General features: G+C 58.3%; 11 protein-coding genes across 11 annotated transcripts; 5 read left to right on the plus strand and 6 right to left on the minus strand.

Annotated features, from left to right (window-relative positions):
- Nucleotides 1-883: 883 nt before the first annotated feature.
- Nucleotides 884-2,802, plus strand: K437DRAFT_265103 (uncharacterized protein; the record flags this gene model as incomplete). The annotated part of the gene is made up of 2 exons (XM_013384848.1): nucleotides 884-2,162; nucleotides 2,264-2,802. The coding sequence occupies 2 exons, from the start codon at nucleotides 884-886 to the stop codon at nucleotides 2,800-2,802; spliced, it is 1,818 nt and encodes a 605-aa protein (XP_013240302.1).
- A 114-nt stretch (nucleotides 2,803-2,916) lies between these two features.
- Nucleotides 2,917-5,596, minus strand: K437DRAFT_42405 (uncharacterized protein). The gene is made up of 2 exons (XM_013384849.1): nucleotides 5,518-5,596; nucleotides 2,917-5,443 (listed from the first exon to the last, which is right to left on the minus strand). The coding sequence occupies exon 2, from the start codon at nucleotides 5,364-5,366 to the stop codon at nucleotides 3,045-3,047; it is 2,322 nt and encodes a 773-aa protein (XP_013240303.1). The 5' UTR covers nucleotides 5,367-5,443; nucleotides 5,518-5,596; the 3' UTR covers nucleotides 2,917-3,044.
- A 724-nt stretch (nucleotides 5,597-6,320) lies between these two features.
- K437DRAFT_251995 (uncharacterized protein) lies at nucleotides 6,321-8,084 on the minus strand. Its single transcript, XM_013384850.1, has 2 exons — nucleotides 6,701-8,084; nucleotides 6,321-6,624 (listed from the first exon to the last, which is right to left on the minus strand). Exons 1-2 carry the CDS (start codon nucleotides 7,772-7,774, stop codon nucleotides 6,409-6,411), a joined length of 1,290 nt encoding a protein of 429 aa, XP_013240304.1. The 5' UTR covers nucleotides 7,775-8,084; the 3' UTR covers nucleotides 6,321-6,408.
- Nucleotides 8,085-8,458: 374 nt separating this feature from the next.
- K437DRAFT_42424 (uncharacterized protein) lies at nucleotides 8,459-9,023 on the minus strand. Its single transcript, XM_013384851.1, has one exon. The coding sequence runs from the start codon at nucleotides 8,810-8,812 to the stop codon at nucleotides 8,522-8,524; it is 291 nt and encodes a 96-aa protein (XP_013240305.1). The 5' UTR covers nucleotides 8,813-9,023; the 3' UTR covers nucleotides 8,459-8,521.
- On the plus strand, nucleotides 8,823-10,262 carry K437DRAFT_270923 (uncharacterized protein; the record flags this gene model as incomplete). The annotated part of the gene is made up of 2 exons (XM_013384852.1): nucleotides 8,823-8,930; nucleotides 9,018-10,262. The coding sequence occupies 2 exons, from the start codon at nucleotides 8,823-8,825 to the stop codon at nucleotides 10,260-10,262; spliced, it is 1,353 nt and encodes a 450-aa protein (XP_013240306.1).
- A 1,302-nt stretch (nucleotides 10,263-11,564) lies between these two features.
- K437DRAFT_42447 (ATP-citrate synthase) lies at nucleotides 11,565-15,592 on the plus strand. Its single transcript, XM_013384853.1, has 5 exons — nucleotides 11,565-11,691; nucleotides 11,792-12,102; nucleotides 12,176-15,075; nucleotides 15,155-15,262; nucleotides 15,360-15,592. Exons 1-5 carry the CDS (start codon nucleotides 11,679-11,681, stop codon nucleotides 15,505-15,507), a joined length of 3,480 nt encoding a protein of 1,159 aa, XP_013240307.1. The 5' UTR covers nucleotides 11,565-11,678; the 3' UTR covers nucleotides 15,508-15,592.
- A 938-nt stretch (nucleotides 15,593-16,530) lies between these two features.
- K437DRAFT_42449 (uncharacterized protein) lies at nucleotides 16,531-18,094 on the plus strand. The gene is made up of 3 exons (XM_013384854.1): nucleotides 16,531-17,048; nucleotides 17,136-17,752; nucleotides 17,854-18,094. The coding sequence occupies exons 1-3, from the start codon at nucleotides 16,727-16,729 to the stop codon at nucleotides 17,971-17,973; spliced, it is 1,059 nt and encodes a 352-aa protein (XP_013240308.1). The 5' UTR covers nucleotides 16,531-16,726; the 3' UTR covers nucleotides 17,974-18,094.
- K437DRAFT_276621 (phospholipase C/P1 nuclease) lies at nucleotides 17,963-19,915 on the minus strand. The gene is made up of 2 exons (XM_013384855.1): nucleotides 19,423-19,915; nucleotides 17,963-19,350 (listed from the first exon to the last, which is right to left on the minus strand). Exons 1-2 carry the CDS (start codon nucleotides 19,656-19,658, stop codon nucleotides 18,216-18,218), a joined length of 1,371 nt encoding a protein of 456 aa, XP_013240309.1. The 5' UTR covers nucleotides 19,659-19,915; the 3' UTR covers nucleotides 17,963-18,215.
- On the minus strand, nucleotides 19,763-20,176 carry K437DRAFT_42452 (uncharacterized protein). Its single transcript, XM_013384856.1, has one exon. The coding sequence runs from the start codon at nucleotides 20,108-20,110 to the stop codon at nucleotides 19,868-19,870; it is 243 nt and encodes an 80-aa protein (XP_013240310.1). The 5' UTR covers nucleotides 20,111-20,176; the 3' UTR covers nucleotides 19,763-19,867.
- A 765-nt stretch (nucleotides 20,177-20,941) lies between these two features.
- K437DRAFT_252002 (uncharacterized protein) lies at nucleotides 20,942-25,985 on the plus strand. The gene is made up of 4 exons (XM_013384857.1): nucleotides 20,942-22,023; nucleotides 22,164-22,275; nucleotides 22,352-25,525; nucleotides 25,594-25,985. Exons 1-4 carry the CDS (start codon nucleotides 21,235-21,237, stop codon nucleotides 25,710-25,712), a joined length of 4,194 nt encoding a protein of 1,397 aa, XP_013240311.1. The 5' UTR covers nucleotides 20,942-21,234; the 3' UTR covers nucleotides 25,713-25,985.
- Nucleotides 25,986-26,057: 72 nt separating this feature from the next.
- K437DRAFT_42539 (uncharacterized protein) lies at nucleotides 26,058-27,062 on the minus strand. The gene is made up of 3 exons (XM_013384858.1): nucleotides 26,707-27,062; nucleotides 26,381-26,578; nucleotides 26,058-26,309 (listed from the first exon to the last, which is right to left on the minus strand). The coding sequence occupies exons 1-3, from the start codon at nucleotides 26,954-26,956 to the stop codon at nucleotides 26,239-26,241; spliced, it is 519 nt and encodes a 172-aa protein (XP_013240312.1). The 5' UTR covers nucleotides 26,957-27,062; the 3' UTR covers nucleotides 26,058-26,238.
- Nucleotides 27,063-27,159: the final 97 nt, after the last annotated feature.

Consider the following 27,159-nt stretch of genomic DNA (forward strand, 5'->3'; position numbering starts at 1 on the left):
CATGGTAGACTATGGTGCTCAGACTTGCATGAACCTCGCCCTTATCTCTGCCTGCCTTTGCACAGGGCATTTGCACCTCGCCACATTCGTCTACTCGCACCACTGACGCTGGGACCAGACCCAGCACGAAAGGTAACAAGCAATACAATATGAAAAGTGAGACAGGGTATCGTTACGTATGTAAATAATTTCGCAGATCACTTTTCCTTGCTCCGCCGGCGGCGCGTGGACAGTGTGTGGAGAGACGTGCGCACGTTCGGCCGGGCACAGGGCAAGTAGTCAGAGTTGCAGGCACTGTCTACCGCTGCACAAAACTTTCTTGCGCTCCCACAGCAGAAGCACAATAATGTCGTTACCACAATCTCAGCGCTCTGCCGCACATTCATTGGACCCGACATGCTCCGCCCCCGAGGACGCGTGGACGCGCCTGTGTGTGCGCCTGTCTGCCTGCCGAGACTAAGAGTGAGGGTGAGACTAAGGGTTGGCGGTGACATTGTACGGTTCCTGGCAGGCGGCGATATGTGCGCAAGTTGCGGCCATCACCCTCTGTGTCTGTCCAGTGCTGCGCTGCTCGCCACCTGGGTTAAGAACCACGTAGCGAGGAAGAGCATGCATGTCGAGACACATGCCCAATGTGGCTCACTACGCTCCAATCTCATTCGCTGGGCAGCAGCTACCTACCTACCACTCTACAGCTTTAAAAAGAGAAGCAGGCTTTCGCTTCGTCCACCAGCTCGAGCCCGCCCTGCTTGCATGCATCGCCAGGGCGCTTCTCCCCATCAGGCAGCGGACCACATGTGTTCGCGCTTACACACCCACCCAAGCAAGCCGCCGTCCGATTTCTCTTCTTGTCGCACAGCCAGAACAGCAGGCCGCCGGAAGGATGAGTCGCAACAAGTACGCCAAGAAGCCCTTTTTCGTCTCCACTGTTGGCAGCCTCGATCTCGACTACCATGAGCCATTTGGTGACTGGGACGTCGCCTCCGACACGGGTGCCAGCGCATGGCACAACGCCCCCATTGTGTCGACCACCACCCTGTCGCCGCACCTGCTATCGTCGAAACTCACCAATGGCGCACACCATAACAGGGCAGCCTCCGCCCCGGGGCAGTCGACGGGTGCTCACAGCAAGATCTTGACCAACGGCGCCAGCGGCCGCAGCCGCGGCGGGACGGCGATGAGAACTTCGCCTTCGTACGACAACAGCGGTATCGACTGGCAGGAAGAGCTGGCCGACGACCGCGAACGCAGCCAGGCGACCTCCTCGCGCGTCTGCCTGCATCCGAAAGAGATGATGGAGGCTGCGCGGGACGACGCGAGTGTCATCGAAGGCGGCGCCGGCGGTACCAGTGGCACCCGCAAGCGGAGCCGGATGAGCTACATTGCTTCCTCCATGACCAGCGCCAGCGGCTTCCTCGGGTCGACCACGCCTCGCGAGGGCAAGAGCAGCAGCGGCGTAGTGGACGGTTTTGAGCGCATGTTGCTGCTGCGCGGAAGCGAGCACAGCGCCTCCACCTTCACCTCCAGTCTCGGACCCACACCGTCCAGCAGCTGGCTTGCTCAAATTCCTCCCTTCTCACCACCGCCATCGCCGCAGCCGCATCTACTTCCGAAGCGCGGTAGTGGCGCAGGCACAAGCTTAGGCGGAGGCAAGGGCAGCAAGGCGCTCGCATCCTCCACTTCCGTCGGCAGCGTGCGCAGCATCGCAGCTCCTGCCGATGCTCTTGCTGATGCCGTGTCGGCCCAGCCTGCCCAGGAGCCGTCTCAACCCGCCCCCCGCGAGCGGCAGCCCTCTTCTTCCGGCGGCGCAGCAAGCGCAGGGAGAGAGGCCACCGCTCCACTTGTCCCTTATTCTTCTCATTTTCCTTCTCCGTCTCCTACGGATGCGACGGCATGCGAGATCGCCGCGCTCCGCGAACAGGTCGAGCAGCTTCAGATGGCCCTACGGCGCAAGCAGGCCAGCAAATGGCAGCCGTACCGCCAAGAGCTGCCGCAACTGCAGCGCATGCCGATCGCCGACGCCCCCCGCACACCATTCGACCTGTCCGACTCGCACAACATCACGACGCCCCCGTCCCAGGACACCGGCCAGGACGAGACGGCGCACACGCCGCTGGTGTCACGTGACGAAACCAAGTACGAGGACCTTGCAAGGAAGATCGGTGAGCATGCGCGTTGTAGAGGGTGCACCGGCGCTTCGTTTCTTCTCTGTGCACCCCCATGCTGACGGCGACGGCGTCCTCGTCCCTCTCCTCCCCGACAGATGCCTTGGAATCGCTCTTCAAGCTTGCGGGCGTCGCACAGCTGCAACAAGGCCCGCAACAGCACGCATCGCCCGTCTCCATCGCCTCGAAGTCACTGCCACCGGTCGAGACGCGCTCCGCTAGTCCAGCCAGCGGCGTCCTTGTCGGCACGACTGCCTCTTTGCACCTGCGCTCGGACACGCCGCCGCCGCCGAGCGCTGTCGCGTCGCCCATGTCCTCTACCGCTGCCGCTGCCCGGCAGCGGCACAACATTCACTGCGCGCGTTCCCTTGGCTCCTTGTCTGACTGGCAGAGCGATGCACGCAACCCAACCGTCAGTATGGCAACGAAGTCGTCATCAAGCGCCGTCTTCACCGTATCGTCCGGCGACGAGCGAGAACGCGACACAAAGATCAGCGTCAAGAAACTATTCAAGTTCACCATCTCGGCGCGCCGCAAGGGCGAGCCATCGCCGCTGCCGGCTGCGGATGCGTCCGCCGCAAAGATCAAGCTCAAACAGGGGCCAGGTCGCGGTCGGATGTACATCAAGCCGGGCTGACGAACCTGCCCGTCGGTCGGTCGTCGCAGGCATGGCGTCTCCTCCAAATTGTATCTATTGTATCATAAAATCGTTCATCGTGCCACACTGCACCGCATCTAGATGGTTTATATGTCGATTCGATCGATTGCACGTCTCACGAATGGCTGACTACTTGGATCAAGTGGGAAAGACTAAATGCAAAGAAAAATGATGGTGAATGCTTGGCTGGGTTGAGGGGAAACAAGAAAGGCTCTCGGCACTCAGCGCTTGAGTGGTCGCTTAGTGGGGGATGCCAGTGCCGGGAGAGCAGCATGTGCAACGTGGTCGCGAAGAGCCAAGGAGACGCCTGTGCGCCGCAACGACCTGGACTGTGCGACGACAGATGTGGGGGACTCGTTCGAGCTGTGGCGCGTGCGGCGCGGCGGTGTCGCTTGTCCTTTCATCCCAAGCTTAACTGGCTCCGCGACTGACGACGTCCTCACAGCTTTGTGCGGTTGCGAAGACTTGCTGAATGGGGAGTCCGGCGTGCCGACAAGGGCGCGTCGCGTTCGCTTGCTGCTGTCCAAGACGGTGTTGGTCTGCTCGGCGAGAACAGAGCCTTGTGAGCTGATGCTGGCTGCATCTTGTGCAGGCCTCGCGGCGGGCGATCGGCGCGCCTTTTGCCGCGTTGCAGAAGAAGAAAATCGTCTCTCTGCAGCGGGTAGCGGCGTGTCGCCTCCGGCAGCGTCGAGAACGTCGCTGATATGCGACATTACGCTGCGCGAGTGCTCCAACGAGAGCGGCTCGAATTCCGCGCCGACCAGTGGCAGCGTTTGCGGCGAGTCCGTGCCGCTGGGAGTGGTGATGGTTAGCACAGGCGCAGCCATTGCAGCAGGCGTGATCGAGCCTGCGCTGCTTGATGGTGTGAGGCCGCTTGTGCTCGCGTGTGCCTGCGCTTGTGCGGTCGAGGTAGACGCAATTCGCGATCCCGGCGAGTCGCCTTGCAACGCCGCTCGGAGCACCTCAATGCTGTATGCTTTACGGAGGCTCGCTGGCCGCAAGCATCCGGCATTGCGCGGTGCCACTGCAACTTCAGATGAGAGGAGAGGCTGTGCGGGCGCCGAGACCAGAAGCGCGGGAACCGCGGCCTCTTGGACGGGAGGATCAAGAGACTGCCCGCTTGCTCTGGACAGTGAAGAGAGACTGTTACGCCATCCCTCGGGACTCGCCTCGCCCGATGATATGTCCGCGGCAACCGACATTGACTCGCGCATAGTCGGCTGCGCCTGCCCAAAGGCATCGATCGAACTGCGCCTCTGAATGGGCGCGCCGGACAGAAGCCTTGCAGACAATGTCGTAGATGCCATCTCTGCACTGCCAATGCCGACCTGAACGATGGACCGCGACAGCAAAGATTTGCTGCTGCATGCTGTTCCACTCGCGTCACGCAACGCTAGACTTGCTTGCCAGAGGTCATTCTTGCTCCTTCGCTTTCGCAGCAGCGGCCGCTTGGAAGTTGCAAGAGAGGGGCTGAGCCGTATCGCGCCACCGTCATCGTTGGTTGTTTGGGCTGTGATTGTCGCTGAAAACCCTTCAGCTGCAGAAGTGAGGACAATCGACGGTAGGATCGATTCCGCTCGCTCCGTAGCAGCAGCATGCGTGATGGTGCTCTTGCTCTTGCGGAGGTGCCTCTTGGGCGATGGCCTCTCGATGCGTATTGGTGCAACGGCTTCTATCGCCGCCTGATCGTCATCGCCATGTGGAAATCTCACCAGCCAATCGCTGCTGGTCGTCCCGCCAGGTTGGTCCGCGCTGGGAGGCCAAAGTGCCGTCACACTCGAAATCCAGCTTGCGGCGCTCCCGACAGGAGACATCAGTGCTGCCTCTTCGGCTTCCACTTGCTTTGTCGCCCTGCCGGTGCCCATCCAGTTCCAGATGGAGGTAGAGCTCGCAGCGCTGGAGGCTGACCAAGAGCCGGGTATCGGTCCTCGAGCAGCTCCCTCCGCGGCACTTCGTCCGCTGAAGCTGCCTTGGCGTCGCTGTTCCATGGCGGTTAGAGCGTGTATCGCCTCGTCCTCCTCACGTCTGCCGCGCGCTGCCAGTTCAGCGGCGAGCCTTTTCTGATCAGGGGTGATGACACGCGTTTCCCTGTAGCCAGCTCGCTCTAGAAGCTCCTGGAGACTGTCAAAGGTGGTTTCTTTGATATGAGCTTGCCGAGGATGTCGTTGAGACAGCGATGCTGTTGGTAATCGTGGAGGTCGCGCAGGTGGGGTGGGGAGAGCGTCGACTTCTGGAGGCGATGCTGATTTCTGTGTGGTAGAGCGCAGAAGCTCGGCCGTCCTCCTTCGCGCAGCGATGCCGCTTTTTGACTGCGTGAGATGGGACGATCCCTTCAATGTGACAATCTCAGCCGAGGATACTGTGCGGCGGGCCTTCGGAGTTGAAGCTTTGCGACCATTTGCAGCGATGAGGGTGGATTTGTTGGACTTTTGATTTAATACACATGATGTGGTCAGTCCGTCTCCAGAAAGCTGCACGCTCTGAAGGGGTGTTGTACAGACTGGTGGGTGGCTCTGTCGGCCTTCCCGCGTTAACGTAGCCATTGTAAAAAAAAATCCAGCAGCTGGTCGTGTGACCTATGCCGTTCCATGTGGCGGCGATAGCTTTAGCTATGACGTTTCTGTCGTGACGAAGAAGGCAGGAGGGTACAATTATTGCTAGCACTGGTAGTCCTTCAGCAGGAAAGCATCTGGCCTTGTATGTGACTGTGCGATCTTGAGTTGGGGACGCATTCGTTGATCTGTGTGGATGAACGTCCCAACGGACCGAAAGGTAGCACTCTAAAGGAGAAGACCAGAGTGAGCGGTGAACAGCACATGCACATGCACGAATTTAAGCAGGTACAAGCAAGAGCGGATGCAGGAGCATCGTTCCGTGTTCCCTCCAGGTGCCAGCTCGCCAATGCTCGACTCACCTAGCCGTCATGCTACCCAATGCTGTCCATGTCAAAAGGTACCCGAGGCGAGGACGGGCAGGTCCAACGTTATCCTCGGCGACGCTGACGAGAACTACTTGACAACAGCTGGTCGCAATGTGGTCATCTGTCTCTCATCAACGGCTCCGACTACGGCCCGAAGCCCGAAGGGGAAGGGTAACTTTCAGCAAACAAATTTGGGGAATGTATTGCTGAGAGTCCTACTGAGGCGACACCCTGTACATGGCCATCACCCCCTGAGTTCTGATCGAAGACGCTGCTCGAGCTCGCTACAGCTGCCGACGAAAAGGCACTGAGCATGTTTTCGCTGACTGCAGCCCTACATGCAAGGCCGCTGTTGTCGGCACGTCGCCGCTCAACAGCGAAAATCAGGTTACAGGCGCGTCACGTGATGCAATATTCTTAACCCGACGGCGACCACCCAGCAGGGCCAACTTGAGCTCAGTCCAGTCAACTCCAGAAACTTCAGTTGGCCTCCCAGATGAAGACAAGCCCCAATATACCCAGGCTTCAATACCTCAAGGCTCGACACGAGCATTCCAGCACTCTTGTACGAATGCGGGTGTTTGACAGCATGGAGAATCGTATGAGCACAGCCGCGGAAAGCGTGTGTATGATACAAAGCACAGCGTGCCGGGCGCGAGGCGCGCTTACTCTGCGCTGATGCTGACGTCCTCCTTGGACGACTTGCGCTTGATCCTCGCGAACAGACCGCTGTCCGTGCCAAAGATGAACTGCAGCGTGACGAGCGGCCAGGACCTGTGCGAGGGCAGGCAGTCGTAGAACTCGGGAGCCATCTTGCGAAGCGCTGGGAGCCGCGTCCATGGGACCGATGGAAAGTCGTGGTGCTCGTTGTGGTAGCCGACCTGTGCGTGAGCGAAGGGGGGGGTGTTAGGTCGAGTGTCTCGATGAGATGGGCTACCACGCGCAATATGCACTCACATTGTAGCAGAGAATGTTGAGCGGACCATAGTAGGACCACGTCTCCTGCTGAATCCCCCCAAAAAGGTAATGCTCGGCGATAAAGTGGGCAGCGCAAGGGTGTAGGCTGCCCGCAAAAAAGCTGGATTCGAGGAGGTAAAACATGGGGTACCATCCGAATGCTTGGACCAGCAGATAGTCAAAAGAGATTTGTACACAAATATTGAGGATGTGCCATGCCGTCAGCTTCTGCGCCCGGATCAAACCGGGGCGAAGGGCGTAGAAGAAGATCTGGAAGGTGGCGAAGAAGGCCTTGCCGAGGACGTTCTTGAGGCACATCAGTTCCAGCTTTGTCGGCAGGTCCGTGTCGATGCCATCCTCGCCCAGGTACTTGTGATGCTCGATGTGGTAGCGCTTGAACATCATGGCGTATGGCACACCGATCGGTAAGTTGGTAAAGATGGCCCATGCTTTATTCTCCTTGATGCCTTTGAATGCGAGATTGTGTGTGATTTCGTGGATAGCGAGAAAGACGTTCTGATTCGCTGCACCCCCGATAGCATACGCAGTCAAGAGGAACTTCCAGTTGAGAGGATGGACACCAAAATGCGCGAATAGCGTAGCAATGCTGAGCTGCAGAAAGACGACCGAGAGTGAGACCCATTTTGTGAGCGGCTCGTGCCCCATTAGTCGTTTGACCTCCGGGTGTGCCTTCATAATCGCCTGCCGTCTCGTTCGGTGCGGCTCCTCTGTAAGCAGCCAAAGAAAGTCTGACTCGTCCTGCGGTACCTGAACATTTGGGATCCAACTGGCGCCTGCAGGCTCCTTTGCCAACGATGCCTCCGCTGCTGCCGTATTTGTTCGCTGCCTGAGTTTGCTCGCGGTCTTTTCGGAGAGAGAGAGATCGACCTCGTCGTCAGAAGTCGCGGGCGTACTCGCCTCGGCTGGAGAGAGGCTGACGCGGGACGACGACGACAACGACGCGTGGCCAGTGGAGGCGGAAGATGGGATGCGCTGCATCGAAGGAGGAAGTTCTTCCGCGCCGCCATAGTAGGACCAGTCTACGCTGGCTGGCTTGTCGTTGAAGCCGAACATGCTGGTGGAACCGCACCAGCTACGCGGTTGGTGGCTTATGCGCAGTGCTCACACCTCTTGATGCAAGATGCTGGCGGAGGGCATCTGCTATTCCTCCGGCAGAGATGCTTTCAGATGGGTCAGCTGCGCAGGGAAGTCCCAAGTGCGGTAATCCATACACGACTCGCATCTGACGTCTTCAGGGCTCGGGTGGAAAAGATGAGCTGATCCAAGAGTGCAACTGTTGCATACGGATGGCAGTGTGGCTGGCGTCTTGAGACAGTAACATTTAATTAGTCTTTAGCGGTCCCGCTGCTGGAGGAGAGCTGAGAGGGCCTATGCCAGACCGTCCATATTCTGTTTCTGTTGTGGGCTTGACCTTTTTAGTCCTTTCAAAACCGCGAGCTTACACCCTTAGTTCCCTCCAGGAACAGAATGTTGGTTCGATGAGAGGCTGGACGAGACTCGCTTGCCAGCCTGCCTTCCCCTTGCCTAGTTGACAGCAAGTAGCACACGCTAATGCTCTCGGCCTGGTGAAGACCTTGGGGGTGAGGCCAGGGTTGGAATGGATTGCTGTTACATAATTCCTGCGAAACCCAAAAAGTAAACAATTCCCTTCTTAGTGCACGTCACCGTAATTAAGGACCATATTGCCGTTTCGCCGACATTTCGACGATCCACGGACCACGATCAAGAAGGGTTGTCTGTGGGTGGTGCTCCCCCATTGACTGTGTGCGGCAACTAAAGCACAACGCGCACTGCAATCAGTCAGCTTACAGCTGATGCTGTCAGACACATGACCTGAAGAACTGTGCCACGTCCCCCAGGGTCAAGAGCCATATATTCATCAATCGCTGATGGCCAAGGAACGAGAAGACCCGTCGACACACGAGCACGTGGGGATGGGAGCTTCTTGGAACGAGACGTGGCCGAGCTGATGCTATCAGCAGCTGAAAAAGGCGAACTACATCCAGAGCGCCCTGAGCATGCGCAGCAGCTCCCAGCAACAAAGAAAGGGTGCGAGAGGGCAAGAGTTGTCGGTAGGAACACTCGTAGCATCTTGCCAAGGATGACATCCAACCACGACCGCCTGTCTTTCTTCAAGCGCGGTCCTCCCGCCAACCACACGCAGTCGCAGGTAAAGAGAAGGGAGGCGGCGCTGGCTCACCAAGAGCAGGTGCGGTCAAACATCTGCACAGTGCCTATCTTTAATCCCAGCTGACCGATCTGCCGCCCGCCGATCTTTGTCCTGACGCGCGCGCAGCGCAGACGCTTCAGCGTACAGCGCGCTCGTAACGAAATCGATGCTGGCGATGCCCAAGCCTCGTTACTCGCAAACTCAGACTTGTCGGAACATGCAGAGTCTCCAGGTGCAGCAACAAGACTATCAATTGCGCCGTTAAGTTCGCTTCCCTCTCTGTCCCACCGGGGACACACGTCGGTTAGAGAAGCTGCAAGCAGGCCGTATGCAGACAGGCTTATGCATGCCGAGCTGGTCAATCCCGACGAGGGCCTCCCATTCGACGTCGGCACTGAATGGTGCGCAGTTGGACCGCTGCCAAAGGGAAAGCGGTGTCTCGCAGTCGTCAACCCTTCTCGCGCGCCGGGCAAGGCAACGATGACACTCTATAGTCGCGTCGGCGGCAAGCCGATCGCGATCTACCCATCACACGGTCCGTCCCAAGTCGCAGCAACCCTTGCACGACGAGATGCAACTGGTAAGGACGAAGACATGGAGGAGGATACAGGAGGTGAGCAAGATAACGGTTCTACGTCTCGGGATCGGCGTATTCGCTTCCCAGCACCAGAGGGTGTACCACCTGGCACGCAACTCGACTGCATCCTTCTTGCTCACCACTCTGCGCCTGCGGGGGGCACAGATCCATCGCCATATGAGGATCGAGGCACGGGCATGCTCTACGTCCTCGACCTCCTCTGCTGGGGCACGCGCAGTTTTGAGGATTGCGATACAGAGTTCCGGCTATACTGGCGCAACGCCCGGCTGCGCGAATTGCCAGCATATCACGTGCCGCGCGAGGCGAGGTTGTCGCCGACATCCTCCTCCTCGCTCGAGCAAGCACGAGCGCACTGGAGCGTCGAGCGCGCGCCATATCCGTTCGTGCTCGTGCCGCTCCCATCGGCAGCGGCGCCGCTTGCGAAACACGCGGACATATGGTTCGCGCTGCAGGAGGCTGGCGCGCAGCAAAAGCAGATGCGCATTTTCCTGCGGCGCGCTGCGGCGCCTGCGCTGATTGAAGCGGGGACGCACAGCGCTGTAGGTGCATCGCATACTGCGGAGGAGATGCTGTGCGAGGGCAAGCGCGAGCTCGAGGCCGAGGTCGCGGTGCGTGCACAGCCTTCGCGCGCTGTCCTCATCGCATGGGAAGCCGACGACGCTGCGGATCAGTCCAAGGGGGTGCAAGGCGACGGCCTCCTGCTGTACCATCGACAGGCATGCTATGAGCGAGGGTCGACGCCGCTTGCCCTGTGGCTACCACCTGAAATGTGACTTGTCACGCTTGGGCGGGAGCCAACAGGAGAGGGCTGGCTTCTGCTATGTGTAGCATGTGTAGCCTTCGGACAAGGTCGAGTGCATGTGCTTGCTATGATGTTATCGAGGGATCACACGCATCGCCGGCAAGCACAACTGTCCAGTCTTTGATTCGTGAGGTGGTCCTTGGCAATGGCAATACATGATGTGGCATAAATCGATACATTGAATGTCAAAAGGTAGTCCAGTCGCATATGGACGCAGGGGATAACTTGAAAGCACAAACGATGAGATTTGGTGCGCGTAACTCTTTCTCCATACTGGTTTGACGGTGAGAGGTTCGTTCGACACGAGAGCGATGGGCACACTTTCCTGGGTTGAGTGCCAGTTTGCGTGTGCACAAGACCCAACGCTCCGCGTCTGCGCCCAAAAGGTGGAAAACGAAGGTGCGATGTCAATTTGGGGGCTCTACTCTCATTTGCGTCAGTTGAAGCAGGTTCCACCTCCAGGTCTCCAGCATTTTCCTTTATGCCAATTCCACTCTCGGTCCACGCCCCTGACAGGAGGCGGTCAGTGCTGCCAAAATTTCATAGAGGACCCGAGCGGGGGCTCAACAGTCAGTATAGTAGTTTGAAGTTGGCGCAGCGTCGTCTGGGCTCCTGCTTCTCTATCAGCCATGGGCCATCAAGGCGCCGGCAGGCTTTTCACCTGGCCCTCTGCGATAAAACAAAAACGAACCTGGGGCCCATGTTGTGCGCACAATAGCGCACGTGTTTTGTATGCGAGCGGATATGTAGCTCTGCAAATTGGTCAGCTGTAGTGGTGGCGGTGGCTGAGGCTGGGTCTTGACTCTGCTGATTGTGGTTCCGCCCGTCTCCAGAAGCATGATGACTATATGGTGGGGAGTGCCGCGGCGCCGCTCTCCCAAAAGAAAACCAAAAAAAAACTTGTCCACTGTTGCTGCGCCCCTGCCGAGTGCTGGGGGTCAGGACGCGAGGGCGGAACCGGAATAGAGCATGGCTGCTGTAATGGCCACGCGCTGTTCCCAACTTGTCCCAACTGAAACTCATCGCCGAGGCACACACTGCACAGACCATCCATTTCCACTCCATCTGGTCTTCCCTTCTGGTTCTTGGTGGTCCCTCGCTGTTCAGTACATGACTGGACTGCCTCAAGCTTGTCCCCTTTGTCGTCTCGTCCGTCCATTGGCCACTACATATACACACACCTCCTCCACCACCACCATCTTCGTTTCTCACACCCCACCGTCCCCCCCCCTCGTCCAAGGACAAAATAAATAAATACAAAGAGGGCCACCATCCTGCACCAGGCGTGATCGAGATCTTCGCATCTTCTTTCCAGCCCGTGTGCCTCGCCTCGACCCATCACTCCCTGGTTGTTCCTTTCTAGTCTCTTGCTGCTGCATTCGTCAGCATGTCGTCCAAAGGTACGTGGGCCACATGGAGCGGCTAGGCTAGTGTCCCACTCGCCCCGATCAACCGAGAGACTCACTGACCGAACCCCAACCAAACTCCCTGCTTTCACAGCCATTCGCGAGTTTGACGCCAAGCTGCTGGTTAACTACTGGCTTCCGCGCTCCCCGCTTGTACACGAGAACGCAGCCGTATCAACATCCTTTGTCGCGCCGCAGCCCAAGGTAGCGCAGATCTCATGGGACCCCGAGACCGGCGCACTCACCGCAGAGCAGACCCTCCCCAGCTGGGTCTTCAACACCAAGCTCGTCGCCAAGCCGGACCAGCTGATCAAGCGTCGTGGCAAGGCCGGCCTGCTCAAGCTTAACTGCGACTGGCCAGAGGCAAAGCAATGGATCCAGGAGCGGGCAGGCAAGCCGCAGAAGGTGTGTGACCGCAAATACATTTTTGGTCCCTCTCCACATGTCCGCTAAAAGCATTCTTCTGGTCGTCGGACAGGTCGAGACAGTGACCGGCACGCTGAACAATTTCATCGTCGAACCACTGTTCCCACATGCGGCCGACACAGAGTACTACGTGTGCATCAACTCGGCGCGTGAGGGCGACTACATTCTCTTCACCCACGAGGGTGGTGTCGACGTCGGTGATGTCGACGCGAAAGCGCTCAAGCTGTTGATTCCCGCCGATCCGACGCAGCCGTTCCCAAGCCGCGCACAGTGGACCTCCACGCTGCTCCCCGGCGTGCCGGCTGCCAAGAAGGAGATCCTCACCGACTTTTTGATCCGCCTCTACTCGGTGTACGCCGACTTGCACTTTGCCTACCTCGAGATCAACCCACTCGTCGTCACCGATGATGGCACCATCGCCTACCTTGACATGGCTGCCAAGCTCGACCAGACCGCCGAGTTCATCTGCGGGCCCAAGTGGGCCGTCGCGCGCGACCCGTCCGTCTACAACGACAAGGCCGTCAGCACAGCCGCCAAGGGCGAGGAGCGCGGCCCGCCCATGTACTGGCCTGCGCCGTTCGGCCGCGACCTGACCAAGGAGGAGGCATACATTGCCAAGCTTGACTCGGGCACCGGTGCATCGCTCAAGCTCACCGTCCTCAACGCCAAGGGCCGCATCTGGACCATGGTCGCAGGCGGTGGTGCCTCGGTCGTCTACTCTGACGCGATCGCCGCCCACGGCTTTGCGCACGAGCTTGCCAACTATGGCGAGTACTCGGGCGCCCCCTCCGAGGGTCAGACGTTCGAGTACGCCAAGACGCTGCTCGACCTCATGACACGCGGAGATCCGCACCCTGAGGGCAAGCTGCTGATCATCGGCGGTGGTATTGCCAACTTTACCAACGTCGCAGCGACGTTCAAGGGCATCATCCGTGCACTCAAGGAGTACAAGCAGGCGCTCATCAAGCACAACGTCCGCATCTTTGTCCGTCGCGGCGGCCCCAACTACCAGGAGGGCCTAAAGGCGATGCGCCTGCTCGGCGAGGACCTCGGTGTAGACATCCACGTCTTTGGACCCGACACGCACATCACCGACATTGTCCCTCTCGCGCTCGGCGTCAAGCAGCTCTCGGACGTCCAGCTTGGTATCCAGCCGGCAACGTCGCACGACATTGCTGCGCCCACCAGTGGCGCCGCGACTCCGAACCCACAGGTTAACGGCTCGGCCGCCAACAAGCAGCCCGATGGCCTCGTCGGCCAGGTCGACTACCAGACCGGCCAGCGCACACAGCTGCAGGACCAGATCGTCACGTTCGACTCGGCCACCGGTGCCCTTACCCGCCCGGACTACCGCCCCTTTGACGAGCACACGCGCTCGCTCATCTACGGCCTCCAGCCACGCGCGATCCAGGGCATGCTCGACTTTGACTACGCCTGCGGCCGCAGCACACCATCGGTCGCGGCGATGATCTACCCCTTCGGCGGGCACCACATCCAGAAGTTCTACTGGGGCACCAAGGAGACGCTCCTGCCCGTCTACACATCCGTCGCCGAGGCGTGCAAGAAGCACCCGGACGCCGACGTCGTCGTCAACTTCGCCTCCAGTCGCTCCGTGTACAGCTCTTCGCTCGAGGTGCTGTCGCACCCGCAGATCCGCGCGCTCGCGCTCATCGCTGAGGGCGTGCCCGAACGTCATGCACGTGAGATTCTCTGGCGCGCCAAGCAGGCCAACGTGCTGATCATCGGCCCCGCCACCGTCGGCGGAATCAAGCCCGGCTGCTTCCGCATCGGCAACTCGGGCGGCATGATGGATAACATCATCTCCTCCAAGCTCTACCGCGCCGGCTCTGTCGGCTACGTGTCCAAGTCCGGCGGCATGTCCAACGAGCTAAATAACATCCTCTCCCTTACCACCAACGGCACCTATGAGGGCATCGCCATCGGAGGCGACCGCTACCCCGCCACGACGTTCATCGACCACCTGCTGCGCTACGAGAAAGATCCTGCCTGCAAACTTCTCGTCCTTCTCGGCGAGGTTGGCGGTGTCGAGGAGTACCGCGTCATCGACGCGGTCAAGCAGGGTATCATCACCAAGCCTATCGTCGCCTGGGCCATCGGCACATGCGCAAAGATGTTCACAACCGAGGTCCAGTTCGGCCACGCCGGTTCGATGGCCAACTCGGACATGGAGACCGCCTCGGCCAAGAACCTTGCGATGAAGCAGGCCGGTTTCATCGTCCCCGACACGTTTGAAGACCTCCCCGTCGTCCTGCGTCAGGTGTACGAGAAGATGGTCGCCAACGGCGACATCTCCCCGCGGCCCGAGCGCCCGCCCCCTACGATCCCCGTCGACTACAACTGGGCCCGCGAGCTCGGTATGGTCCGCAAACCCGCTGCGTTCATCTCGACTATTTCCGATGAGCGCGGCGCCGAGCTGATCTACTCGGGCGTCACTATCTCCGAGGTGTTCGCGTCCAACATGGGCATCGGCGGCGTCATCTCTCTGCTCTGGTTCAAGCGCCGTCTGCCCGAGTACTGCACCAAGCTCATCGAGATGGCGCTCTGCCTCTGCGCCGACCACGGCCCAGCGGTTTCCGGCGCGATGACGTCTATCATCACCACGCGTGCCGGCAAGGACCTTGTCAGCTCGCTCTGCGCCGGTCTGCTCACCATCGGCTCGCGCTTCGGCGGCGCGCTCGACGATGCTGCGATCGAGTTCTCTGCCGCATATGACAAGGGGCTGACGCCAAGAGAGTTCGTCGATTCGATGCGCAAGCAGTCGCGTCTTATCCCCGGTATCGGCCACAAGATCAAGTCGCTGCGCAACCCGGACCAGCGGGTCGTGCTCGTCGTTGACTACGTCAAGAAGACATTCCCGTCGCACCCTCTGCTCGACTATGCTTTGAAGGTCCAGGCAGTAACGACAGCGAAGAAGGACACCCTGATTCTCAAGCAAGTATACAGTGTGGACCCCTGTTGAATGACAGGGAAACTAACACAAAATATTCGTACCCTTTTTCCCTCCTTGCAGTGTCGACGGTGCGCTCGCCATCGCCATGGTTGACATGCTCAGGAACTGCTTCACTCCCGCTGAGGCAGCCGAGTACGTCGAACTCAAGTTCCTGAACGGACTCTTTGTGTGAGCAGCCCTGGCAAGGTTCGCCCGTTGACACAAGGAGACCAAGGTACTGACTTCATGCTCTTGCTGTGGCCTCTACCTTCTTCTTTTTGACCAGCGTTGCGCGCTCAATCGGCTTCATCGGTCACCACCTGGATCAGCGCCGCCTCAAGAGCAACCTGTACAGGCACCCAGCCGACGACTTCTACATCAACTGCCTCACTCCAGACCGTGTCCTCGTCAACCCGGCCAAGGCAAACAAGTGAGCAGGAAAGGCAGTTGCAGCTGCAGCATCAGGTCAGCACCGTCTCAACTAGGCGTCATCGCGCCGCACCGAACGGCCGAGCCCTTCTCTTACATCTTAATCCATCCCAACGAAAGTACTCATATCGCATAGCATTTCGTTTTCCCCTATCTTCGTTTCTCCAAAATTTCTCATTGAGGTTCTCGCTTTGGTGCCGCCTTGCTCTTGGGTGTGTGTAGTAGTTCGTTCGATTCCAGAATCAAGCCAAAACAAAGATCGTCTCGTTGCGGCTGCCCGCTGCAGAATATACTCTGCTGAATCGCATCCTGTGCTATAACATGTCTGCGAGTATATCTGGACCTCGCATGGCGAGAATCAGAGATAACTACTTCCAGGGAGCCTACAGCATGTGCGGAGTGTTCGCTGCGGACGAAGCAAATGAGTACATGTACACCAATGGACAAGTCCTTGCATGGGACTCTTCGAACGCGGCATTTGGCTTTGTGGGTGAGCGCGGTGAGTGAGACACCTCGTTCCGTTCCGGCAACTTTTGGACCGCAGCCACGCCATTTGCGGCGGAGTCCATGATACCTGCAGTCTCCTCTCCATCTTTGGCCGGCGGCTGGATGCCAGCGTCCCTCCTCAAAGTTGCAGCATTGCTGGTGCTCAGTACCCCGCGCACCGTTCGAGTTTGTGGCACTGGGGGCCGGGCCTAATCTGGATCCTAGTACGTATATGGTTCCATCAACCATTCGGGAGGGGAACTCTTCAGAAGGACCTAGAAATGGCAGTATCCCGAGCGCGTCGCAGGCAGTTGAGACAATGAAGCCTGACCTCTTCAAGCACATTCAAGGCGAGAGCGCTGGGTGAAGAAAGTTCGTGCGAGCTCCATTTCAATTGGTCCCACTAAGACTTCGCCAGATGATCGAGGGGAATCATCAGTCACCTCTGTGGTATGCAGGTACACAACCCTATATAATAAATGCTCCGTCGCCTACAAAGTAACGCCCGGGCCGAGACACATCCACCAGTCGTGAGACTTTAGTAGACAATATGGCCTCGCAGGTGACGCATATCGCAGCTCGCTTGAGTCTTGATGATGCTCTATAGACCCTGTGCATTCTTGGCTTGTTCACACGTTGGGCTCGCATTCGAGGTCCTTCGCTCCATGATTTCATGCAGTGTTTGGCAAGACTCGTAGCTTTCTTCCGGGTACGAGAAGGTCTCAGAGCCCGTCCACGATGAGCTACAACGCTGGCGCCGGCGACTCTAGCGCACCGACATGGAGCGACAATGGCCCGTACCAGTCCACCTTACCTACAGGTCCTGCCAATCCTGAACCAGGGACACGCAAAGAAATCACGCGCATAGTCGGCTCCCGTGCTGCGTCACAATTGACGGAGAAGGAAGCAGAGGCGCTCAGCCGCCTCAAAAAAACCGCAAGCAATTTCAAGTTCGCGGGATACATTCTCGGCACTCTAGGCACCACCTTCTTCATGCGAAGACGCAAGCCGGATATCAAGCACTTTTCTTTGCTAGCGTATTCGACAGCGGGAGGTCTTGGTGAGTAAAGAGTAGTTGACTATACTCTTGCCACCCCCTGTCTGGACTCGTGCAGTAGCTCACCCGCCACATGTTCTCGTCACACAGGCGCTGCGTTTCTCTTGGAGGATCTCGGCGTGATTGCTGGACAGCGATACCTCAAGGATGTCGAAGATCCGCAGCATCTAGCCATGGTACTCAAAGAGGCGAGAGCGGATCGGATCCAACGACAGCAAGGTACCGGGCCGCCTCCACCTCTACAGGCAACGCAAGATGGTGTACGCCAACTTCCCGCTAGCATCTTCAACCCATATGACAGCAGCGAGGTTTCCCGAGATCAACCATATGTAGGCAACGGGAGCTGGAGCGCCAATTCTGCCCCACTTGACGCATCTAATCCGTCTACAAGCGACGCGTATTTCGAAGGGCGAGAAGCAGGGTGGCAATCGCGGACGCAGTCGCCGCCCCCATCGCAACCACAGCAGGACCAGCTGCCTCCATCGCGCTGGGCGCAGCTCCGCGGCGAGCGCGGCGCGCAGGTGTCCCGCTGGGACGAGCTGCGACAGCAAAACGCTCGCGATGGGCTGAGTCAGACGCCAAGGCTTTTGCCTGGACAAGGACCGGTGCAACAGCCGCAGTCGCAGTGGCAAAGTCCAGGGCAAGGGCAAGGCGATTTTGCTTCCACGGCTGCAAATGTCAACCCGAGAAGTGGAGCGATACTAGCTGTGAGTTCTTTTGTGCGTCCGCCGTGCATCCACGGCATGAGGACGAGTGAACCTTGAGCTAACAGACAGCTGAAACTTCACTTCCATGCGTCACCACGCAGGATCCGACATTCGGCAAGGGCACGCAGGAAGACCGTGCACGAGCGAGCAGGGAGTTCGAGGCGTCCATGGAAAGAGAGCGCCGAGGCATGGACAGCGCCGGTGATTCGTGGGCTCGATGACAATGATGATGAGGATGAAACAAAGTGTAGCTTACAGATACGTGAGACACAAGTACAAACATGCAAATGCAGTACGCAAGCTGAGAATGTGTCGAAGTCTTATTGGATACCTGTTCATGAAATACGATTACGCATTAGCGTGTGCGACGATTTAGCGAGGGCCAGTGCAGAGAATGTCCTGACGTGTGTTTCGATGAAGTCGTGGCGTCAGTTGTGGCTTGAGATAGAACGAGGACGTGCTGCTAGTGGCCAGCTTGTAGCGCTTCATCGAGCAGTAAGCTGTTAAGCAGCGCGCCCAATCGAACGCCCGCCTTTGCAAGCTGCATTTGCAGAATCTTGTCGTCATTGATGCGGCCAAAGTACTCTGGCACGTCAAGCTCCGCCAGCTCAGGCTGTGGTTGTGGGTGCTGCGGGTCCGGGTCCGACGGAGAGGAAGGAGGAGGGTAGGGTCGGGGCTGAGGGTGACGGCCCGGACCACGACGCCGCCGACGTCTTCTGCGCGCGAGCTCGGCTTTGGCGTTGAGATGCTCTATACTGAGCTCGGCGTCTTTCATCGTCCAAATGTCCGCCTCATCCTCGTCTTCTTCTAGATCCACAGGTGTCCTTGGGCCAGCACCTATCAGGAACGCCGCATTGGGCTTGGACGGCGCAGGCACAGGAGCGGCGAACGCATACGAGCATACAAGCGGGTGCATCAACTTGGTCCAGGCCATGGCGCAAATGGTGCCTTCACCCGTGGCTAGCTGTCGTACTTTTTGCTGCCCCAGGACAAGTTGCGTGTTGTCGCTCTGGTCTGCCTCGCTGGTAGCTGGGCAGGTCAGCCAATCTTTCTGATCGGCTTCGGACCACCAAGTTGACGCAGGTGGGGCGGGGGAGGGCGCCGACAGGGTCGGCTGGCCCAAGCCCTCTTGCAGAAGCCATCGGATGTAGTTGTCCCAGATCCTGCCTTGCAAGGCCGACTCGATGCGTGCGCTAGGAAGAGGCGTTGTGTAGTTGGCGAGAGAGCGGATCTGCGCTTGCAGCATCAAACTGTCCCAGACCGTGTGCAACTTGCTTTTGCGCCCTTCGAAGCGGACCCATACGTCGTTCCCGCCTCGATCTCTTCCGGTCAGGTGCAGCGGCTGGCCCATATCGCCCATCAAGTGGACGACCATGCGCATGGCCATGTCACGCTCCCAGCCTTGCTCTGTTTGCAGACGAGATGTGTAATTGTACAGCGCGGTGACGAGATTGTCGGGCGATGCCCAGCCCTCCTCGCCGTATGTGCAGTGCAGCGGCGGGTCATCCTGCAGCGGGTTGATGTAGTGCAGCTTGGAGGACCAGGGGTAGCGCATGTGCTGTGCGTCAGGCCATGATGCCAGGGGTGCGAGGTGGCAGCTGTGATTGGAGCAAGGTTGGGCCAGGCCAGTTAGTGAAGATCAAAATACGCCTTTGACGGCATTGACGCACTGTGTGTGAGGAGCACCCTGCCGAGGGTAGTAGCTCTGGTACGCGGTAAAGTCGGGGAGGATGGAACAGATGTGTGCGCGTACGGCAGGATGGAGCTGCGTCTGTGCGATTGTGGCGACGATGGCATGTCCGACCTGACCCCACGCTCGCACGGCCGGTGCTGCGACCAGGAGCAGGACGAGGTAGACCGCCAAGTTCAGCGCGCCGGAGAGGGAACAAGGGGTCCGAAGAACCATCTTTGCGAAGAAGCGGGGGTCCAATGTCGCTGCCGCTATATAGTCTTGCTCCGCGTATCCTAGATGTCTCGCGCGCCAGTGGTGACGGGGGTTCCAAGTTGGCGACCTTGGCGAAAATGGGGGTCTGCGATTGTCAACGTGCCGATGGACAACTCCTGCAGCTCAACGAGAGCTATGGTGTACAAACGCGCGCCTTGTCTCCATCAACGTCAGTGTCGAATACACTCTGCGGTTGTCTTGATACAATCCAATCCAATCCAATCTGGACTGACGATAACATGGCCTCCTATGGGGCCTCTATTAATAGAGCCACACCTTATCTCGATACAGAGCGAGGGCGTGCGGCGTGTACTCCGTGGTCGGTTTGTGTTTGTGCGCGACGCGTCCTCTCTCGACTGCCTCTCTCGGCCGAGTGTGGAAGGCAAACACATTACACAAGACCAAAAGTCCATGACCTTTCGTGGTTTCCGCTTTTGCCCCAACCTGAATTTCGAAGCTCACTGGCTGTTTTCTTTCGCGGGACTGTGCTGGAAGGAACTCCCAGACGACTGCGCAAATTTGCCGAGGCGTTCACGCGAAATTGCTCTGAGTCTGTTTATTCTCCCGAGATTCTGCGATCTTGGCCACGATGTATGTCGAGCAGCGCTTGGAGGAAGTGCTGCTCATAGGCGATCTTCGCACACTGTCCTCCCGCCTGCCAAACCTCCCGGCCGTGCGCACTGTGCCGAACGCCGATGATGGAGGGGTGGGGGCAGGGGGTCAGGTGCAGCTCTGTGCAAGACAGGGCCGCTATGCAGTGCCCAGGGAAAAAAAAGTCTAGCGCACGTACCTGCGACACAGCAGAGCAAGGCGCATTCCTCCACTGTTCATCGGTCCCTGACGCGCTGTGGCAGGTGGAACAGCACTACAGCACCATTGCCAGCCAGGCGGCGTCAGCCCACAATTTTGGAAATGTCTGCTGATGCGGTGTGGTGCCTCTACACTTGACTCCCCAGTCGGCAAAAAAACAAATCAAATCAGAACATTTTCTCGAGGTTCCCTGTCAAAACGTCTGTGGGTGCAGTGATGGACTGCAGGCCAGGGAGAAAAAGCCAGAACAGCGCCCGCTTTCCATGCCATTTTATCATGGATTACCGGTGCCAGTGCTGGAGCACTGTCTCACACTCTATGAGTATGTGGACTGCAACACCACACCGCCTCACAACCAGACCCCCCATCTCATCTGGGTCCATCTTTGGTGGGCACAAGCTGATTGATTCTTCCTGACAGGCTCACAGCCCACCATCCTTCTACGCTTGCTGGCTATACACGGCTCGCCTCCGACGACGTACTCAACTTGCGTCCCGAGCGAGCTTGATTGCTGGTGCGTGCTGCAGCAGTCAGTGTCAAGTAGTCTTCTTACACGCAGCACGCTCGGAAGAGAATCAGCGGTCAGCGGGTATGTCGCTGTAGCAGATTCCCACCTTTGCTTTGCCTCTCTTTCGCTTGCTTCAACGCCCAATCGCTTGCCCCGAGTCTACTTGTCCCACCCCCTCGAGCTTGCTTCCCTCACATAGTGGCGTGCAGACAGCACCAGATGCTACCTAGAACCATGCTCCGCGGCCTCGCCTATCAAGCCTCCCAGCGGCCGATCGAGACGATCGTCAGCGTCTTCATCTTCGTCACCTTATCATACTTCAAGCTGCTACATGCCATCACGCATTCCAACTTCTTCGACTCGTTGGGCACAGATGTAATCGGATTGGATCTCGCGTCTTCCGTAACGAGTTCAGCCAGCGGGGCCCATAATGCTTCATATGGAAAAAGCACGTGGGTCAAGGCACCATCGGCTGCCGGTATCGCCGACCTCTGGCAAGCGCGCACCCTGTCGCCAGAGGAGCAGGCCGCGCTCGGCACACAGCTGCTCTCGCTCAGGCCGATCCTTCTCGTCGACACCGATGCATCCTCGCAAGACGGCAGCCGATCAGTCCTTCAGGCCGTCACGCGGGCCGTGAGCAATGCTCTGACCAGCGCGAGCGGAATCGTCTCCAAGCCCGTCTCGGTCGACGCGTCCGTCTCTACGTTTGCCGTCGCCTTCGAGGGCGCAAACACGGCGGAAGAGAAAGAGTTGCTCTTGCAGCTCAGCGAGGAGTCCTTCCTCAGCGGCATCATTAACTCCAGCCTCAACGCTAAACTCCCAAGCCGAAGCTCCGAGACGCACCAGTGGCAGCTCTTGCCCATCCTCTCCGCGCATAGCTTTGCACAGGCCGGACGACCGATCCCTCGTGTCGCCCAGTCGCAGCATCCGACCGAGCAGATGCGTTCGTTCCGATGGATGGCGTATGCCAGTCGCTCGCTCGTAGAAAAATTCTGGGCGCTGCTCAAGGTGCGTCATTTCTCGGCTATTCCGCATCCCTTTGTACACTTTTTGTCTGCTTGTGCCTGTTCGTGGTCTCTGACACGTCGACTCCACTCCATTCACCCCTGTTGCATACTTGTCTGTCTCGTCACTTCCCGCTTCAACAGAAAGCAGACTCAGCAGACATTTTCGTCATGCTGTCCGCCTACGTCTTTATGCATGCATCATTTGTCAACCTCTTCCTCTCCATGCGCAAATTTGGCTCCAATTTTTGGCTAGGTGAGCACGCTGCAGACCCTGTGTTTGGATTTCATTCGTGGCTGACTCTCGACCTTTCTTCCCTGCTGCTTCGTAGGTACCTCGGTCCTCATCTCGAGCACATTCGCTTTCCTGCTTGCCCTTACCACCGCCTACTACTGCGGCGTGACTGTCGACCCGATCTGCTTGTCTGAGGCTCTCCCGTTCTTTGTCGTGATTGTCGGGTTCGAGAAGCCCTACAATCTCACACGTGCAGTCTTTACCCACCCCTCTTTTGCACCTTCCCACCCGAGTCCGAGCAAGGCGAAGCGCAACTTCCTTCTCGACGCTCTCAACGAGACGGAGCCAGCTTCGCAGGATGGCGCCGCGGATGTACCGCACACCGGAAGCATCTCGCGCGAGGAGTCTTTCGTGCGCGCTCTTACCGCCCGCCTCAGGGAGGAATCCGCCGCGCTCAGCTGGGACCTGCCGCAGCCACTTCCAGCTCGTGACATTATCCTCTCCGCCATCGACACCGAGGGCACGCGAATCGCGAAAGATTACATGATCGAGATCGCCGTCTTGGCTGTCGGTGCGACCAGCGGCCTCAGTGGCCTTCGCGAGTTCTGTCAGCTGGGTGCGCTCATCCTTGCGTTCGACTGCGTTTTCCTCTTCTCCTTCTACGCCGGCATCCTCACCGTCATGGTCGAGGTACATCGCATCAAGATCCTCCGCGGCACTCGCAATGTCCAGCAGCTTGCCACCCCGCCTAACAATGACACCGATCAGGATGCGCTCGATGCAACGCGGTCCAGCGGCACGCCGACGCCGACTTCCCAGTCGTCGAACAGGGGGCTGAGCCCGAGCAGGGCGAACCGTCCGCTCTGGCACAAGGCCTTCAAGCTTGTCTTTGGCTACATTCCCTTTGAGAGGCGAAAGGGCACCGAGAATCCAGTTGCTAGGCTCAAGATCATGCTCTTGACCTCCTTCCTCATCCTCCACTCGCTCAACCTGGTCTCGACGCTGACGACGCAGTCAGCTTTCTCCCGACACCAGTCAACGCAGGTGCTCACGCCGCACGAGGCATTCCTCCAATTGACCGGCCTCACCAGTTGGACGCCGAATGCGCCAGCTTTGTCACCGCTACTCGCAGACCTGGCACGCCAGCACAAGGATAATCTCGTCGTGCAGGTCTCTGAGCCTGTCATCCTCGCGCTTGTCGACCCGCAGTCGCCGAACGCGCAGGCCAACACGCTCAGCGCCCTTGCTTTGAATATGTCTGCATTGAACAAGACGCTGAAGGCGCGCTCCATCTTTGTGACTCGTGAAGTCGGCCGGTCGTCCAGCTTTGACGTCCTAGACAGCCTCATGCTTGGCTGGACGAGCATCGTTGGCGACCCGGTCATCAGCAAATGGATGTCCATTGCGCTCGCTGTCAGCATCTTCCTCAACACGTACCTTCTCAAGGGGATTGCCACCGGCAATGCTGCAGTAGCGCAGGGCAATGCAGCAGGTGCAGCAGCTTTTGCGGCTGCGCGTATGCTTGGAGCTCACTTGAACCCCGAGCAGACCTTGAACGAGCGTCTGGACCATGTTCGTCGGCGTTGGAGCGACAAGGGGAGTGATCGCACGAAAGTCGATGCAACAGGCATCGACAGTTATCACAAGCGAATGGCGCGGATCTCGGCAGAGAAAGCTTCCTCCAAACTAGAGCTGCCTGGGCCGATGCCGAGCGCGTCGGTTCACAGCACTGGTGTACCAGCCGCTGCGATCAAGTCCGATGTGGGTGAGGCGCTGCGGAAGCTCAATGGCCATCGTGATTTGCCTACCACTTCCGACGGAGAAGGCGCGTTGGTTTCTCCCAGGGAGCGCGTCGTGTCTCTTAGCCTGCAGCCCACCACACAGATGTCCGCAAACCGCAATGTCGATGTTCGACCCTTCGACGAGCTGCTGGAGCTGTATGCAGGCGGGGCAGGCGTCTTTTTCCTCTCTGACGAGGAGATTATTGTCCTCTCGCAAAAAGGCAAGATTGCTGGGCATGCGCTCGAGAAGCTCCTCCAAGACCACGACCGAGCTGTCAGGATCCGAAGGGCGCTCGTCTCCCGTGCCTCATTCAGCCGTTCGCTGGAGACTTCCCTTCTGCCGCACAGCAACTACAACTACGCTCAGGTCATGGGTGCATGTTGCGAAAATGTCGTAGGCTACATGCCCATCCCCGTCGGCATTGCTGGTCCGCTCAACATTGATGGTCAGACGATCCCGATTCCGATGGCCACGACCGAGGGCACGCTTGTCGCCTCGACGTCACGTGGCTGCAAGGCCCTCAATGCGGGCGGCGGTGTGACGACCGTCCTCACCCAGGACGCCATGACGCGTGGTCCTGCGCTGGAATTTCCTTCGGTCATTCAGGCGGCCAAAGCGAAGCGATGGATTGACTCACAAGAAGGTGCAAGCACCATCAAAGCTGCCTTCGACTCGACCTCTCGCTTTGCAAGGCTGTCATCACTGCGCTGCGTGCTTGCCGGTCGTACTCTCTTTGTCCGCTTTGCTACGGCCACTGGTGACGCCATGGGCATGAACATGATCTCGAAGGGTGTGGAAAAGGCATTAGTAATGATGACTGAGGACCACTTCCCGGATATGAAGGTGCTGTCTTTATCCGGCAACTATTGTACGGACAAGAAGCCTGCTGCGATCAACTGGATCGAGGGGCGAGGCAAGAGTGTTGTCGCAGAGGCCGTCGTACCGGGCAGCGTTGTCAAGACTGTGCTCAAGACGACCGTCGCTGACCTCGTCAACCTCAATATCAAGAAGAATCTCATCGGCAGTGCCATGGCTGGCTCCATTGGAGGATTCAACGCGCATGCCGCGAACATTTTGACTTCGATCTATCTGGCGACCGGGCAAGACCCCGCACAGAATGTCGAGAGCTCCAATTGCATGACTTTGATGGAGGCCACAAATGGCGGAGAAGACCTTCTGATCACTGTCTCTATGCCCTCGATTGAGGTCGGTACAGTCGGCGGTGGCACTGTGCTCTCGCCGCAACGCGCCATGCTGGAGATGATCGGCGTCGCGGGTGCGCATCCGAGCAAGCCGGGTGCCAACGCGCAGCGCCTGGCATGCATTATCGCCGCCTCGGTCATGGCTGGCGAGTTGAGCCTAATGTCTGCATTGGCTGCCGGACATCTGATCCAGGCACACATGAAGCATAACCGCAGTGTGCCATCTACGCCAGGCAACGTCACGCCGAACCGACCAGAGACGCCGAAACACTTTGCTGCACAAATGAGTGAGTATCGCATCACAAGTGGCTTGAAGGAACAACCTGACCGATCATAATCACGTATTTCTTGACAGCTCCGCTCGTGGCTATGTCCATCAACGGGAGCGCCGCCCCATCTCGAACATCGCCGACAACCTCGGAACCGACCACATCGCTACGGATCGATCACGCGCGAAGGGCCACGCACCACTGATCGTCTGTGCCACCAATCTCCTCGTACATCCAGCGATATCCAAGAACACATCCTGCCGATGCTAACGTGCCTTCTCTGCTTCATGGCGGAAGCCGCCATCCAACTATCCAACATCGCCATCAATACCGTGCATAGCCGACTATACTGTCCCTTCTCGATCAACATTCGCCGTTATCATCTGTAATGTATGCAAACCGGCTTGGTGCGTTGGCAATAATCGGAGCACGAATAGACTTTGCTGGTGCATGTGCAGCGATTCCTTTGTTTTGCTTGCGGGGCGTATCCCCGTATAATACAATCTGATGCATGACTTTGAAGTAAATGTTTGCTGGTTGCTGATCTAGCGCTGCTGCGCTGCTGCTGATGATGATGATGATGATGAGAGTAGGAGAAGCGCCGCCCAAAAAGCCGTTCTGCCCGTTACAATTTGCGAACGTCAAGCCAAATCCCTAGAGTATCGATGTTTGACAGACCGTAACCATTTGGAGATTTAATAAGATAGCAAGGGTGTGTGATGGGGCGGCGGCTAGCAGATGATGCATCGGCATCCGCCGACGCCCGATGATCCTGCTGCGCTGCTCTTCAACAGCGACTCGTCTGTATAACACGGCCGGGAAGACACTGCATATCAGCTTGAAGTACCGTGTGCGTCATTACGGAATACACACCATCAGCACCATCCGTCGCATTGGACCAGTTCGGCCGGATCACGAGATGGACGACCGTGGCGGCGACTTGTGTCGATGGGGATGACGAAAGTGTGGTCGCGACGTTGGGGACGTCATCTAAGGCAACTCGGTCATCAAGGAAATGACCGAGATGGAGTAGGCGCAGAGAGGCTGCGTGCGGCGGTCGTTCCGGCCATTCTTTGTAGAGAGGGCGGCGATGGTGGTGGTGGGGGGAGGGGAAAAGCCAGGCGATGAGCGAGTATCAGCAGTGCTCTGGCGAGAGTGGGGACGGCGTGCGCGCACAGTTGACATCAAACTCGGCTCACCTTGTCGCCACTCGTTAAAGATGATTTCCTTTACTGCCTTCACTGTGATGTTGGCGGGGAAGGTCCACGTATGCCGCTGCCCAGAGGTCGCGAGAAGTGTGTGTAGAGTCGCTATTCGAGCAGGGTTGGCGAGGTCCAGTGTGCGCTCCGTTTGCTGCTTCTGTTGTGCGTCGGGCACATCTGCTTGGCATAAAGGTTCGGCCTGGGGCTGTGACTGCAACTGCAAATGCGGTTGCTGCGATGGCATCATGCTCCCATCTGAGAGAGCGATGGGCGATGCTGAGTGGAGTACACTTGGGGATCAGGGGTATCACCGATGGCTGGCTGCGCGGCTGGCAAGACGGGGGCGTCTTTCACGGTGATATATACGCTAGTGGACTGGAGGAGATCTTGCCATAAGCGATGTCGGTAGGGTGGGCGACTTGTGCTGCTGTAATCGACTCCATCAAACTA

Source organism: Tilletiaria anomala, assembly GCF_000711695.1.
Source record: "Tilletiaria anomala UBC 951 chromosome Unknown K437scaffold_144, whole genome shotgun sequence".
In the NCBI taxonomy this organism is placed as follows: Eukaryota; Fungi; Basidiomycota; class Exobasidiomycetes; order Georgefischeriales; family Tilletiariaceae; genus Tilletiaria; species Tilletiaria anomala.

What these genes read in the sequence shown, in the direction of transcription:
- K437DRAFT_251995 (XM_013384850.1), bottom strand. Translation starts at nt 7,774, where the DNA reads ATGTTCGGCTTCAACGACAAGCCAGCCAGCGTAGACTGGTCCTACTAT. An exon ending in TCAACATTCTCTGCTACAAT is followed by an intron (nt 6,625 to 6,700) that starts GTGAGTGCATAT and finishes GCTCACGCACAG; the next exon opens with GTCGGCTACCACAACGAGCA.
- K437DRAFT_276621 (XM_013384855.1), bottom strand. Translation starts at nt 19,658, where the DNA reads ATGGTTCTTCGGACCCCTTGTTCCCTCTCCGGCGCGCTGAACTTGGCG. An exon ending in CAGGGTGCTCCTCACACACA is followed by an intron (nt 19,351 to 19,422) that starts GTGCGTCAATGC and finishes CTCCAATCACAG; the next exon opens with CTGCCACCTCGCACCCCTGG.
- K437DRAFT_42452 (XM_013384856.1), bottom strand. Translation starts at nt 20,110, where the DNA reads ATGGACTTTTGGTCTTGTGTAATGTGTTTGCCTTCCACACTCGGCCGA.
- K437DRAFT_252002 (XM_013384857.1), top strand. Translation starts at nt 21,235, where the DNA reads ATGCTACCTAGAACCATGCTCCGCGGCCTCGCCTATCAAGCCTCCCAG. An exon ending in TGGCTCCAATTTTTGGCTAG is followed by an intron (nt 22,276 to 22,351) that starts GTGAGCACGCTG and finishes GCTGCTTCGTAG; the next exon opens with GTACCTCGGTCCTCATCTCG. An exon ending in ACACTTTGCTGCACAAATGA is followed by an intron (nt 25,526 to 25,593) that starts GTGAGTATCGCA and finishes ATTTCTTGACAG; the next exon opens with CTCCGCTCGTGGCTATGTCC.
- K437DRAFT_42447 (XM_013384853.1), top strand. An exon ending in GGGCAGGCAAGCCGCAGAAG is followed by an intron (nt 12,103 to 12,175) that starts GTGTGTGACCGC and finishes GTCGTCGGACAG; the next exon opens with GTCGAGACAGTGACCGGCAC. An exon ending in AAGGACACCCTGATTCTCAA is followed by an intron (nt 15,076 to 15,154) that starts GCAAGTATACAG and finishes CCCTCCTTGCAG; the next exon opens with TGTCGACGGTGCGCTCGCCA.
- K437DRAFT_42539 (XM_013384858.1), bottom strand. Translation starts at nt 26,956, where the DNA reads ATGATGCCATCGCAGCAACCGCATTTGCAGTTGCAGTCACAGCCCCAG. An exon ending in CTTTAACGAGTGGCGACAAG is followed by an intron (nt 26,579 to 26,706) that starts GTGAGCCGAGTT and finishes CTCTCTACAAAG; the next exon opens with AATGGCCGGAACGACCGCCG. An exon ending in TGCGACGGATGGTGCTGATG is followed by an intron (nt 26,310 to 26,380) that starts GTGTGTATTCCG and finishes CGTGTTATACAG; the next exon opens with ACGAGTCGCTGTTGAAGAGC.
- K437DRAFT_42424 (XM_013384851.1), bottom strand. Translation starts at nt 8,812, where the DNA reads ATGCTACGAGTGTTCCTACCGACAACTCTTGCCCTCTCGCACCCTTTC.
- K437DRAFT_42405 (XM_013384849.1), bottom strand. Translation starts at nt 5,366, where the DNA reads ATGGCTACGTTAACGCGGGAAGGCCGACAGAGCCACCCACCAGTCTGT.
- K437DRAFT_42449 (XM_013384854.1), top strand. Translation starts at nt 16,727, where the DNA reads ATGAGCTACAACGCTGGCGCCGGCGACTCTAGCGCACCGACATGGAGC. An exon ending in TTCGACAGCGGGAGGTCTTG is followed by an intron (nt 17,049 to 17,135) that starts GTGAGTAAAGAG and finishes CTCGTCACACAG; the next exon opens with GCGCTGCGTTTCTCTTGGAG. An exon ending in GAAGTGGAGCGATACTAGCT is followed by an intron (nt 17,753 to 17,853) that starts GTGAGTTCTTTT and finishes GTCACCACGCAG; the next exon opens with GATCCGACATTCGGCAAGGG.